At 38.1% G+C, this 15,388-nt stretch overlaps 1 protein-coding gene and 1 pseudogene across 1 annotated transcript in view; one reads left to right on the top strand and one right to left on the bottom strand.

Annotated features, from left to right (window-relative positions):
• The first annotated feature begins 1,907 nt into the window (after nucleotides 1-1,907).
• Nucleotides 1,908-3,816, top strand: LOC140944403 (uncharacterized; annotated as a pseudogene).
• Nucleotides 3,817-11,109: 7,293 nt separating this feature from the next.
• LOC140943650 (uncharacterized) overlaps nucleotides 11,110-15,388 on the bottom strand; it is a 44,212-nt gene continuing 39,933 nt past the window's right edge. The window contains exons 14-16 of the mRNA XM_073392771.1: nucleotides 13,784-13,878; nucleotides 12,563-12,958; nucleotides 11,110-12,413 (exon numbers count right to left, since the gene is read on the bottom strand). Of these exons, the coding sequence (XP_073248872.1) occupies nucleotides 11,924-12,413; nucleotides 12,563-12,958; nucleotides 13,784-13,878 (981 nt within the window). The 3' untranslated portion in view covers nucleotides 11,110-11,923. The remainder of the gene's footprint in view (nucleotides 12,414-12,562; nucleotides 12,959-13,783; nucleotides 13,879-15,388) is intronic.

The raw sequence follows: 15,388 nt of genomic DNA, 5'->3' as shown, positions 1-15,388 counted from the left end.
ACAGACTTAAAATTTTTGTTGGAGGGCCACTCGTATAGTGTGTGCGATAGATATTTTGGAAACATTCAAAAAGTTTTTAACGCCCAAGAGAAAATTGAAACACCCAAAGACTGGGAAAACGTTCTAGTCAGCAGTGGTTTATCAAACGTCAAGGTCTATTGGGTAGGTCTGGACATGATAAAGGACTACAAGTCATTTTTAAAGTTAAAATACGTCAGTAGAAACGAAGATTTACAGCACGAGAAATTTGAGGTCAAAGAAATCGCGTGGATTAATGTTGGAATTGGGGAACAGCCTGATGACAGGGGCAATCTGAAAGTTGTAGATCATCCCGACTGCGCCTTCGTGCGTTTCACTATTGACCCAAAACAGCAACCCAGGCTAGTTTCGTACACAAAGAAAAGGCAAGCAACTCCACTGCGAATAGACCTACTGACCACACTGAGGCAGGAACTAAGGCCAATTCGTGAAGATGTAAAGCAGCAGTGTCTAAATCTAGCTAGAAAATATTTAAGTGAACGTGCCGAGCGTTTTTATGCTGCCCTACCATGTATCCAAGAGGGGAGCGAGATTGACGATTGAAGGTTATCATTATATACCTTTCACTTGAACATTAATCGTGTGTCCTAATTAGCTTCCTCTTTAACGTAGCACCTCAGTTTCCTTCGCCTTGCCTTTGTCTTACAGTAAAACGTACCAAGAGACTAAGAACCTGGATTTTTCAAAGTTATCCTAAACAGGTTATTCTTTTTAATATATAAATGGTAGTTAGTACAGGTTAAGGCTATTTAGGTTCTTACATAGGTTATGTTCTGAATAAGAAACATACAATATAGCCAAGAGAATTTAGTGGTTCAGCTTATTCCTCATATAAAATCTGCACACCAAATAAGACGTTATGTAAAAATGACCATATAAAGAAAACCTAAAGTATTGACCTCATTGGCATTTAAACAGTCCAGTTAGAGCGATAATGCAGGTATGTCTTCAAAGAGGATTCTGAACAGTGACTGATCTAACTTTTGCCCAAGGGTACAGGCAAATTTTTTCAGAGATTTTAGAAACTAAGAAATTGTTTCAATTTCTAGACTAAACAGGTTCTTAAAATATAGGTTCTTAGGCAAGGGGTTTCACTGTATAGCACCATTTTATCATTCGCTAATAAATAAATCGTTGTTGTTGTTGAAAACTACTGTTTGCTGCTTGACCGTTCCGGTACGACAGTGAGTTAGAAAGCTACACTAGCCAATGGTTGGGATTCTGAGATAGGTACCTTTTTCTAAAATCAGACAGATATATATATATATATATATATATATATATATATATATATATATATATATATATATATATGTATGTATGTATGTTCCCTGAAAAGGGGGGAAGGGGTTATTTGAGAGGGGAGGCTTCATAAAGGATTTACGGTCATTTAGTCCTTTAATTTGTTTGGTCAGTTTTGATTTTGTACTTTTTTCCCCTTAAAGATGAAGGTACGTGTCTTTCATTCAGTTTATTCGTTTAGGCCTGTGGACGGTGTGTGGACTGAGCCCAGATGTATCTTCTTTCAAGCCAAATCAACCCACCCGACGGTCAACGGTTTTATTACTGTGACTGTAAAGGCATTTTGACACTGGTTCACAGTGTGTGACTTGTTTTATGAACTACTGGCTGTGCCCTCTTTCTACGTAATACTCAAGATATACCATCTGGTTTAGGTATAAGCACATAACTAAGTTAAGACCGTTCACGAAACAGAGCCACCATAGATATATGCCGTTTTAAATTAAACGGAACTTTATTCGAAAGCGACATTGGCCTTGTCTTCGATTTACCCAACCAAGACGCAAGGGCCTCACGGAGTCCCGGGATGGTTCTTACAAGGTGACTTTAAAGCGCGCACCGGCAGCATGCAAGAATTCGCGGTCCATGACGACGATAATCAATTTCTTGAAATCCCTGAAGACTATGAAATAGATACAGAAAATTATCGCTATTCACAGGAGAAAATACAACTAACAGCAGAGGGACGATTCTGACTGATCTTTGCACAGCTCTCAGTCTTAGGATCCTGACCGGCAGAGTTGTAGGTGATCTTACAGGGAAAAAACATGCTTCAAATACAACTGGAGCAGTGTGGTAGATTATGTTATCATTTCCAGTAGAATTCTCAGATATGTTAATTACTTTATTATCAACGATTTGGAACCCCACCTATCGGACCATAGTTCCCTTTCATTCGCATTAATGCTAAAACACAAAAAAAGGTGCTCCGGAAAAAGATTACACTCTTTTTTTTTTATAAGAATGTTGTTTTTCCGGCCCAGGCTCAATATTCTTATTTTTCTGCCGATTTTAGGCTGAAAATATTCTTGTATTATTCTTAAATTATAGCTTATGACATTTCCGTTTTAGAATTTATTGGGGTATCAATTACAAGTTTTTGGTATCTAGATCTGTGCTGAACACTGTACATATGTATTACATGTACCGTTCATCGAACTGTCATTAGCGTTGAACATTTTGCTAAAGCTAGTGCAGGTATTTTCGTTTTGTTGGCTAGTTTCGCAGTTCAGAGAAAGGAATAATTTTATACGGTTAAGTTAAAAACATAAAATCGTATTATATTTATCCTTTTCAAAATCTCAGCCTCGGCTTTATTCTTAAAATATTCTTAAAATTTCGCAAATTTCAGCCTCGATATTCTTATAAAATATATTCTTATATAAAAAAAAAAGTGTAGTTTGCTACACAGCCGGTTTTAGTGTCGTCACGCAACGCTACTCGTGACGACACTAAAAACGGCTGTGTAGCAGACTAGAAAAAGATCAGACGAGATCACGTAGGCGAATTTAAGAAATCATTCTGGGATGATAATGCGAAATACGAATTAAGCCGACTCTTAGGAAGTATAGAAACAAAAAACAGGCTGAACACAGCACTGAATAACAATAACGTGGACACAATGACTGATCTATTCACACAAAACTTAATAGACCTTGTCACGGTTTTTGACGCCATCTTGACGAGTAGGCAAACGTGTGAGAAATTACAGTGTTTGTATGAGAATCTAATGGCGGATAATTTCCGTAAAACGGCTGTTCTGAAAAAAATAGCAACTGTAAACTAAAGCTACAATGCAAAGGATTGTCCGAAAAAATTTGGGGGGCGTACCTGTGCTTAAATTTCTCCAGAGGCTTGCTTTAGATTTTCCATATATTTGTCTGTAATTTTCCCGGAACTTTCTTACAGACAAATGTATAGAAAATTTAAAAAAGTGGTTCTAGGTCTTCAAGTGAATGTAACGCCCTCAAATTTTTTCAGGAGAATCCTTAGGAGTGAAGCTTTAGTTTACAAGTCATATTTTTTTCAGAACAGCCGTTCTACGGAAATTATTCGACATTAGATTCTCATACAATCACTGTAATTTCTCACGCGTTTGCCTACTCGTCAAGATGGCGTCGAAAACCATGACAAGGTCTACTGACGTATGCAAACAAGCAGGCTTGAGATTCAATAACACCTCGAGGAAGCATAGTGAAAAACCGTGGTTCGACGAGCAATGCAGCATAGAAAAAGAGAATCTTAAATCATTGGGTAGGCATGTCTCACGAAACCCGAACGTGGAGGAATTGAGATCAAGTCTACACAAGAAAAAAAAAAAAGGCTTTCAAACACCTGTGCAGAAAAAAGAAACGCCAACATTATAATCGGATAATTAAATGCATTGATTTCAGTAACGCTAAAACTGCGTGGAGACAACTTAGGAAATTATTCAACCTAGGCAAATCCAAAAATATGCAAAAAAAACACATCTGACGACGTAGAGAAGTTTTACAGTTACTTTAAAAAGTTAAACGTACGAAAACAGCAAACCAAAGAGTACATATTAACAAGATCAGAGGCCTTGGGGCCCCTAGATTATGAAATATCTGAACAGGAAACGGTAACTGCTATCGACCTCTTAAAAACTGGAAAGGCCCCGGGAGTAGATAACTTGACTTTAGTAAAGCATTCGATAGTATCCCCAGAGGGAAACTGTTTCAAAAATTGAAGCTAGCGGGAGTAACGGGGCGCTTCCTTGAGATTTTACATTCAATGTACTCCAATGATAAATCATCTGTGAAAATAGAAAATATGCTAACACCTACCTTTCGATGCCATACCGGTGTAAAACAAGGTTGCATGCTCTCGCCTATCCTTTTTAACCTTTATCTCAGTGACCTTTCAGAGGAACTTAAGGCCAAGAACCTAAATGACGTAGAACTAAACGAGTTACCGTTAAGTTGTATGCTCTACGCGGATGACTTGGTCATATTCTCCAAATCAAAAAACGGACTGCAAGATTATTTGGATTCCCTCAGTGAATACTGCAAAGAAAACGACTTGGACCTAGGCGCCGGAGACAATGAGTTAATAAAACTAAGGTGTTAATTTTTAATAACTGCAGGAGAACCACGAATAACCACATATTATACTATATTATACTATAGAGGCAGTAAACTTGACAATGTTGGCAATTACAAATATCTTGGCCTACAATTTAGTACTTATGGGACCTTCACGTACGCTAGACAGGAAATAAAGAAGGTTGCCCTTAAAGCTTTGTACAAACTCAGGAAGGAAATGGGCGACCATTTCAGAGACGATATACAGCTCACAATGAAAATTTTTGACACGGTTATTTCCCCAATACTCACCTACGGAAGCGAGGTCTGGGGGGTAGATCACGACGGAAAGCTAGAAAATGATGCAATTGAGTTTGTTCAAACAAAGTTCATTAGGTGGCTATACACCGTATTCACAAATGGCGGACACGCGGGAAAAAACTGGTGCCTAGTCATGAAAGCGAGGCGTTGGAGGATAAACAAAAATTGCAAATGAAGACTTTCAGTGAACTTCCAGAGTGTTTAGCACGGATTCCACCTAAAATAACTTTGTACGGACTTCTTTTTAAATACAGTTACGTGGGATGTCTTCTGCTTTTAATTTTTAGTAATGATTTGCTGTTTGCAATCAAAAGGGACGCGTATATCTGCAAGGAAACAGGATGATTTTGTAGGTTTTCGAGTCGGTTTCCGAAGCATCAGAAGCTCGACAGGTGGACGATGACTGATGAAAAGCGGCAAACATGTTGCCCCAAACTTCACATTGGAACCGAGTACGAAAGCCAGCTCACTGCAATTCGGTGAAACAGAAATATAAACAAATCTTAGTGGCAAGAAAAAAGAAATAAGCGACAGATACATGGCCTACTTGTTAACGCGAGAGACGTCTGCCGTTGAACAAAACAGTTCAAGTCGAGATGGAAAAAAGAGAAGAGGTGACTGAGGTTTCGATGAAGTTATGTTTGATTTTTTTTTGCCAGGACGTTATTCTCTGGTCTTTATCAATGAAGGACGTCAATTATAACTATATTTTTCATTATAAATGCAGGAGCGATCGAGTGGAGTACGCTCAAAATTTCAACTTGTTACTCGGCAGACTCGGTAAGCCAGACACATCATTTCAGCGAGTAATTTCGTATTTCTTATCGTTGGCTGTTAAGAGTTTTAACTTTATGTTCCATTATATTTTAAAGTTGAAGAATACATAAATAAATAAAATGATGGTCTTCTTAAACGGATCCAGACTCGAATTTAATTATTCGAAACAGAAGCTTGCCATGTTCAGTCCTGACACAAACATTGCCTTAAAAGTTTAACCTAGTAAAATGTAAGCTTTATACCACTTTTTTTTTACCAAGAGCTCTCTGAGATAATGCCCTAAAGGAGACCAGGCAAATAGCAAGCCATAAGATTCACACACTACAGCTTCTAATTTTGATAAAATTATTTTTAATTATTTCGCAATGACAACGAAATCATGAGATTTTTGCTAAGCTCTGCCAACGTACCTCTAACAATTCGCTCCAAAGCGACGGAATTAATATGATCCAAAGGAAGTTGTAAATACAGACATACATATATACATAGATATGTATAAAATGTCACTAACATGAATGAATGAGCCTCGTGAATGAATCTTTCACCCGCTCTCAGCTTGACCTGTTTTCAGTGGCCATATATCCGTCGCTTATTTCTCTTTTTCTCGCCACCAATATCTGTTTTTATTTCTGTTTTACAGAATTGTAGTGATCTGGCTTTCGTATTCGGTTACAGTGTGAAGCTGGGCCAACATGTTTGCCGCTTTTCTCAAGCCATCGCCCACTTGTCGTGTCCTGCTTCTGATGCTTCGGAAACCTACAAAATCATCCTGTTTCCTTGCAGATATACGCGTCCCTTTTGATTGCAAACAGCAAATCATTACTAAACATTAAAAGCAGAAGACATCCCGCGTAACTGTATTTAAAAAGAAGTCCGTAGAAAGTTATTTTAGGTGGAATCCGTGTTAAACACTCTGGAAGTTCACTGAAAGTCTTCATTTGAAGTTTTTGTTTATCCTCCAACGCCTCGCTTTCATGACTAGGCACCAGTTTTTTCCCGCGTGTCCGCCATTTGTGAATACGGTGTATTGGGAGTTAACAAATTCTGTACACGTCTGTAGCTCAAATGCGTGCAGATCGGAGGTAGGCCGTTTCCCAATGCAAAGGAAGACAAAGTGCAGAGTCATTAAATATTAACTGAAATTTTGTGAGCCGGAGCACCATAATAAACTCTCTGGAATAGCATTTACAGACCAAATTAGTCAAGATAAAACGGAACTTTGGTCAAGCAAATTAAAACGACTATTAAATCTCGCAGGTCTTGGCGACATATGGTCAGCAAAAACGAACACTCCGGCAATCATGAACTATATACGACAGAGACTCTTATAGACATAGAACAGCAAACATGGATTAGCGAAATACACAATGATGAACGAAAGGACCGGCATCAATAAAAACAAACTAAGAACTTTTAGGAAATTTAAACTTACCCATGACTACGAAAATTACCTCACAAATGTAAGAAACATCAATCATAGAGTAGCAGTCACAAAGCTAAGATATTGAGCAACCACAAACTAGCAATTGATACTGGACGATACGTTAAACCCTATCAACCACCAGACCAAAGAATCTGTCCATTGTGTAAAACTGGAATAGAAGACGAGGAGCATTTTTGGATGAATTGCATAGCCCATAGGGATCCTAGGAGAGTGCTGTTGAATACGCTAAAAAAGGAAACTAATGTTATTCTTGACTCTATGACTCCAAGCTCTGCCTTTGCAATGTGGATAAGTATGAAGCAAGGAGAGAAAACGCAAAAAATTGTGGCTAAATGCGTATATGATCGCTTCCGCGAAAGAGATAGACTCGTTAAATATAACCTTGTTTAATATAGTTGTATAAATTTTACAAATGTACACCTCTGTAATTATTGCACGGAAATCTTTGTTATCGTTGTAAACACATGTGTCTGTAGGCGCTCGGTTGATAATAAAGCACTTATCCTATCCTATCCTATCCTATCCTATCCTATCCTATCTTAAAGAAGAACGCGAACAATTTTGGCTGCGCTCTGCATGGGCAGAGGGGAAAAATGTAAGAGCTATATCTCAAGCTCACCAACTGTGGTAATGATCAGAGTAAGATTATTTGCTCTTCAAAACGAAAACTAATAATACAAATAATAATCAATATCAGAGAATCGACACTAGGTACCGTACTTCTACTTTAAAACGTGCTAAAAGCTGCGCATGAACCGTGTAACGAAGCACATCCAGTGCGTGCACCTAGTTAGGTTGATCAAACTTAACACCTGGATTTCTCCTCTGTTGTTGCTGTTTGTGCACAGTACAAGTACTGACGTTACTAGAAATACGTGCATCGCAGAACCTCGAGTAGCTTTGGAGGGGGGGGGGGGGGGTGGTGGCCCGTAAAACTTTAGGGATGGGGGAAAGAGAAAAACAACGTAAATTGAGTACTTGTTCGAGGAGGCGAGAGGGGAAGGGTCCGCACCGGCTATAATGTTGAAGAACCTCAATAATCAATGTTCAATCTTCTTTTGGTGGAGTAAATTGGTTCTCAGTCCCTAGCCTTAAAATGAAAGGGATGAGAATCTGGTACTGGTGAGTATTGGGTTGCTGATATTGTTAAGTAATAGTAGCCAAAGTTGCAAAGGTCTCGGGTTCACCCCATTTGAATCACTACTAAAAAAATGAAATAAATGGTTGTAAAGCTGGATGACTGCAGGCAAATATCCATATATTCAGTGGCATTTGCTCAATTTATGAAATATTTGTTCACCAATCTGTATAACGGAATATTTATTCAAAAAAATATTCTCCATGTCAGATTCCCCATGCGTATACATTTAAGTGGCAAACCTGCCTCACTGTTATCAGCAGATAACACAATAAAGCATTAATTGGAGACAATAATTACAAACAAAGATGTTTTATTTTATTATTTTCTAACTTAGCTTCCATCATTCTGGGGAGTAAATACAAAGTATTATAATTAAATACCCTTATTATTCATTCAAAATATTTCCCCGATTCTGATTAGCTAAAAGCACACGCATAATTCACCATAACCAGCTCCTGATGACCAAATTTGGAAGAAATCTGCGTTTAATGAACCGATGACGTCAAAAGTACAGCCTTCTTGCAGGTTAATGCACCGTTAACAGAGAAGACCTGGGGACGGGGTTCAGTTGTTTTGGTTGTGAAAACAAAAAAATGGCTGACATTTCACTCGTTTCAAGAGTAAAAACCAGGCGAAATTATAGCTAAGAGCATGGCAAGGACAGCAAGAATACAACTCAAAGGGCGACATCTGGAGATGTGGAGAATATTTGGGGAGCTGAACAACCCTAAACGTGCACTATCGAAGATGAACTTAACATCGATGGAGGTAAGCATGTTTTAGCTTTGTTTTTAAACTGAGATTTATTTTGAATAAATAATAAAACAGTTATTGAATTTGGCTTTCGTATCATATTAAGAATTTTGAGATCTCGGAGGGTAATAAATTCTTCATAAGATACTCAGCCTCATTCATTAATTGTTAATTAAATCAGCGCAGCCTTATCGTAAATAAGCTTAGGCTGCAAGAGTGTAAGTATTTGAAAAAGCATCCTAGTGTCATTAATGATTAGTGACGACATTATTGCCAATTCACTTGCATGTAAATGGTGATTACAAAGGTCTTTCACAAAGACTATAAGCATTTTACAGTACTCCTACAATCAATATGGGGACCAATGGCATCACTGCTATTTTCTAGCTTATTCTAAATTTAGTTCCCTTAGCTTTTTTAAATCAGTGAACGCAAGGAGAACGAAAGTATTAGAAAGGGAAAGTAAATACAAGGCTTATTCATATTACTGCACTTCGAACGATATACCTTTAGAATGAGGAATAACATTTGGAAATATTCGAGTCGTTAATCACAGCATCAAAGTCTTTTCGAATTTCCAGCCGGCGAGTTATTTCATTTTGTTCGTTTAGTGTTGTTAATGACTGGTTAATTATCTGTCATATCATTCAAAATCGTCTTCATCTTTGTCACGTTTGGCATATTTAGAAGTTAGGAACTAATCTACTTACACCTTTGATGAAGATCTAAAATGGCTAATAATTAAACATTTTGCTTTGCAACCAAAAAGACTTGACTTTGTGCCACCAGTAACCATAACAAATAAATGTAACCAAGGTCTAAAATGTTCTCAAGAAACAAAGGTAAAGAGGATAAAAATACAGAAAGCAAAAATAAAAGGCTTACGACTTAGTTTGATAAAGTACATAAATTGCTGCAGATTCAAGTAAGTATCAAAAGCAAAACCTGAGAAACCTATCTGCTAACTCGGAGACAGTTCACCTGATCGCCGCCCGTTAACTTGATTGGATAAGCGCCAGTCTGTCGTGTCGGGCGGTCGAGGGTTCAAACCCTGGGCGGATCGACACTCAGGGTCTTTGAATAACTTGAAATAAGTGTGCTGCCTTTGTTCTGACATTTACATGCACAAACGTTTAGACATTCTAGTTTTCTCAGACAAGGAAGAAAGACCCTAGGCCCAATCTCTTTCGAAGCTGACTGATTGTTGTATAAACACGCTGCTGCTCATGAAGCCTAGAGGGCGTAGACCCTGGTGGGCTACCCTTTACAAGTTGGGTGGATATCAATTGGGACGCATGCACAAGTCCTGTCTCGACGGTTATTCGAGACGAGACCATAGAATAAGACTGAGAAAGATAATGCATTTAATCATAATTAGTATTTACCAAATCAGTGAATAGCAATTTTCGCTCGTTTTGATTCGCTCCCGTAACTCGGAATATCCTTGGCTATTCACTGTTTTGCGACCGGAGCCAAGATGGCGTCTCGTTTCAAGACATTTTCGGAAGACGAAATTTAAGCGATAAATGAATCAGTCGTACAAACACATACCAAGAAAGTGACGACCTTTAGCTTGTCGGTGTTTACTGGTAGGTAGAAAATTATTGTCATGCTGAATTTGCAACCAAAATCGTATAAATGCTTTTGACAATATCCCGGAAATGTTTGTAAGTTGTAAACAAAGTTCCTACTAAGTGACGTTGTTAATTTACCAACAGTTACTTTTTGTCACTTTTTTGGTAAATACTAAAACAACAACCCTCCTCAGAGTCGGCGAACAGCGCTACATATACACCTCGACGCGTTGCGTCTCGGTGTAGTTCCCCTTAGCGAAGTTCTCAAATCTGATTGGAAATCAGCTGTCCAGATTTTAGCATTATATGTCAGTGTAATAGGACACGATGAATATGCGTCATGCCTGAATAATTAGACAGTACGCGCCATCACGTGAGCGCACCCAAGTGTGCATTTGTGTTTTTTCTGCTAGCAAAAAAATCTCGGAATGACCGGAAGATATTGCGTATCAGTAATTTTAAAATAACTTTTATCACAAATGTTGTAGTTATCTGGTCTCGTCATACTAAACAAATCGGGCTACCGTCTTCCGATTTGTTGGGCCTTTTTGGTGCTGCGATTTTTTTAATCACTCGTATGATTAGAGACCGAATTGGACTTCACTGAGTCCTATCACCATTATAAAAAAAAGCAGGTCTAACAAGAGGGAAGTTATTTCTTGTCGAGAATCAATAGTTTTAATTAATTTAATCAACAATAAGAAAACAAAGAAGCAATTTGCAGGGAGATTGCAAACTGAATACACTGAAAATGCCGTAGCGTAACTAATTGCTTTAAGCACTAATTTTACTCAGTCTGGTTGCACTGTTGCTAATATTGTAAGCTGAAATGTAAAGAATAGCTATAATATAGTGTTTACAAATAACTGGGCACATATTGTGACACCTTCAGTGAGTGCACCGTGAACTTTATATTACCAAGTACAGTAGCATATACGAACCATTCATAAGAGTTGCTGAGTGCTACTGTAAACTAGGGGTAGGAAGCTTAAACAGTCAGTGGCAAATGTTCGCATTCTTACTCGCAAGCGAAAAGTTTGTAAATGTATAGTAACTATACATTTTGATGCGCTTAGGCCTTCCGCCACACTAATACGCTGAATGTTATGATCGAAAGTGGATACACATCGTATTAGTGTGGACGGTCGAAAACCCATTAAAATAGAAACGGTGACCGAAAATATCCCAGGCACGTGTGCTGGTAGCATGCGCTTAGAATTCCAATTACAGTTCTATCTTTTTCGAACGGTTTAGTGGGGACAGTCGAAAAGCGTCATAACAGTATAGCGTGGACGCAAATTAATCAATGCGTTTTCTGTGACAAGGGAAATGAATACTTTTGAAAACGCATGAGCGTGAACTGGGCTTAAACGTGTCGAGAATTGAATTATAAAAGGGAGCACTTTTTCGCCACTCAGCTATTTTCTTACAGCTACATTGTACGCCTATTTTCTTATTTGCCTTTTTTGGTATCTATTCTAAAGTGCGGAGATTTTATCAAATTCAACGAACTGCATTGCAAAAAAGATTAGAAAGATGTAGTCTCTTGTGGGCTCTGTCCTTTGGGTAAGTAATTAATGGAATGTCCAGTCTTTGGTTGGGACTCGTGTTCCCCATTATATACATTATTGTCGTCAACATCGGATTCTTGGAGTGCTTCGTTAACGTGGGATACTTGTTGGCTCTTGACTGGATTAGAACTGAGTTCTGATTTACTTGGCTTCGTATCATTTGTCTTTTTCCCAAGTGCTACACCAGACGGTTTCCCAGGCAATGATGGATAAAGAGGAGATGCTGGTTTATCGTAGATCGGATTATCAACAGATAGATTTGTCTTATGCTCAATCTGGTCCGGAGAAGATGAACCGACATCCTCGCTGTTATCTTCCATTTCCACGGCTTGCTCAACGGCATGAATGTGATCGTTTGCTCTGGAGGAAGTACTCATAGGCCCCTTATGTGTAGTATCGCGGTGCTCTAAATCTTCTCGGCTTTCCAAACTTCTTTTATGACTGAATCTGGAGAAATGCAATTTAATAATCAATACATAATAACAAATTTTATTTTCAGACCACCTTCTTCACTAAGAGCAAACGACAAACATTATGAACAGCATTTGAGCGCGTTAGTGGAAAAAAACGAAAAACACGCGCGAAACTAGAAGTACCTGCCAGCCTTTTTGCATCCGATCAGAGCGGCAGCAATAAAGATTAAGAGCAGTCCACCACCCAACGACGCCCCGATAATAACGTTCAGTGGTTTTGACTGTCCGTCGTTTTCCTTGTCGCTTTCCCCGTCGTTCAGTTGCTCTGTGTCGGATGGTAATGGATCGGCACTTAAGATTTCACCTCCAATAGATGTCTGAATGTTCTCTTTATGGTCCATCACGATCTTACTCAATACTGTCTCAGGGACAATACTGCTTTCAGAAATTCCTTGTGGAAGACTCAAGTAGAAAGCCAGTAAGATTACACCAGGAGAATCGTCTGACTCTTTGGGATAACCAGGAAGAATTTGAACCATGTCAGCCGTAAATGTGACGTTTACAGACGAGCGCCTTCGTCTAAAAAAAATAAAGATATCATACATGTAAATAATGATAAAATAAAAACGAAACAATATAAAGGGAAGATCATTGAAAAATAAAGATTAACAAACTGGCCAAAATAATTTTGGTGATGATGATGATGATGATGATGATGACAATGGCCGATTTAAAAACAATCTTTTATTTTTAATAATGCTCTTATTGCTTTATTATATAGATGCTGTTTGTTGCCATCAATAATTAAAATGTTAAATTGTAGCTATTGTTTATAAGAATGGAAACATGAACGAGGAACCTGACGAAAGCCTTTGGCAAGGATTTAAAGGGAGAAATGTTTACAAAAGGACTTTAATGAAGATGTGATCGTCACTCCAGTGGCAATTGCAATTTAAGCAACTGCAAACTTAACGAAAGGAAATGTTCGCAAAAGGATTTTAAGGACCATTTAAGGGCCATTTTATCATGGGCGTTAGCTCAGTTCCCGCTTTTCCCCAGAGCTATAGAGCTTTTTCACGTATGTGGCCAGCAGCTATGTGAATTTATTGCGACAAAAGACAGCATTTACATAATTTAACCTGTAACATGTGGGTGCTTTAACGTTTATCGAATTATTTCATTTTATTTTATTTTTTTAATTCAATATTTATCCAGGGGCATCCAATTTAGCAGAGCTAGTTTAAATGGAGCCCTGACAAAACACATAACAAAGACAATAAAACATTAAAATTAGACAATTAATTAAGTTAAGACAACATGTAACGCAGGTGTTTACTGTTATCTAGTGATTGATTTAATAGTTTATTCGTGTCTGGCAAACAAAAATAAACAAAAACCATTCACCTTGATTGATTTGGGAAACACTGAGCTTTTGCACAATATTCCCTCGCTGCGGCTGCAACTCGGTTTTTGAAAGACTGTTCCATGTTTTGGTCCCACTGATAAATAACAACAGCAAACAAAAACACTCCGGCATGAGTAAAAGGCAGAACAACAGCAAACGAAAGAATAAGAAAAAATACCTAATAGTAATAACTACTACTAATAACGATTTTTTTATCCTTTAAAGAGGTAAATGTTATACCATAGAAATCCAGGGAATCTTGATTTAGACTATGAAAATTCCCGGGGGTGGGGAATTTCTCACCTGATCCTTCTAACCTTAGGTATATTTTAAGGCATGGCACTGCTATTTTTTATCTCTTATTTTATTTTCTTTTTGCTCTGAAATATAAGGGTTTGGTCTATCTTCAAAAGAAAGTGCGTAGCAAGGGTGAGTCGTGGACATTGCATTATCCTTGTTGAGATTGACATCACCATGGTAACTTGCAGGGTTGGAAAACGTTTATTGAGCACTTTTATTGGTTATGTTTTTACCTATCTAAAGTGCTTTCCAAATGTAACTTGAATGGTGGTTTGCCTTCTTTTAATCAATGTTTTCTAGCCATCACATGACAGAAAAATCGTAATATTTCAATGAACACGTGACCTGGACATGGCTTCTAGTTAGTTTCGTGCAGATCCCGAAACGCGAAACACTTTAAGAGCTAATTGTTAAGTTAAAAATTGGACACCTAAATGAGTCACGTGATCCTTACTTGACAACTTTCAATTTGTAGTTCCCTTCACCATAAGAAGAGATTTCGTTAGAAGTTGGAATTTTTTTCTATTTCTCTCCTACTTTTTATATACAGTTCATTCTATTTGCCGGAAAGTAAGCCTTAGAAATTAAAGGTTTCATCAACTCACGCTCGCGTGTTCTAGTGCTTTTGGAAACTTTATAGACGGACATCTTTGAGCAAGGACTAAGTCAGCAGAGAATTTGATCGTCGGCGAATTTCTGTAATCGTCCATCGTTCTGCTAGTGATAAGCTAGCCGCTGATTTACTCGTCTTCCTGTTTTGGGACTGAGTCTTTTTCCTCCAAAGAGAGAGGAAGAGTGTCTGGAGAATCGTTTCTAATCAAGGATTTGTGAACTCGTGTCTGGCAAACTCTCCAAGTGTTTATATAAACGCTGAGTTATGCGCACGTTATAACTTCAACTGCGCTTAACGGATGTCTTTTGGTCCATAACTTTTAAAAACAGCTGGTCCACCCAGTGTCACTGATAACACGTAACGCTGATAAATGTTACAAAATTCACCTTCGCGTTCCCTTCGGGATTTTTTGTTTTACGTCATCATAACCATCTCTTACTTTCTGGCATACACTGACTGTATACTTTAACTGTAAGTACTTGCAGTTGAAATATATTTCGCGCGAGTTACTAGAGTGCCTCCTCGTGATTTTGATTTCTGCGCGAAATCTCTGCAGGGGCAATTATTAACGGTAAGTCACTGAGAACCATGGGGGTGGTATGGCCGTACACCACACAAGTGATGCCATCTCAAAAACCAGTGAACTTCAATTACTTCATTCAGTAAAAAAAAAAAAAAAACATGTTAGAAG

Source organism: Porites lutea, chromosome 7 (genome assembly GCF_958299795.1).
Source record: "Porites lutea chromosome 7, jaPorLute2.1, whole genome shotgun sequence".
Lineage (NCBI taxonomy): Eukaryota > Metazoa > Cnidaria > Anthozoa > Scleractinia > Poritidae > Porites > Porites lutea.
The sequence above is the reverse complement of the archived record's forward strand: the minus strand, read 5'-3'. Positions and strand labels throughout refer to the sequence as shown.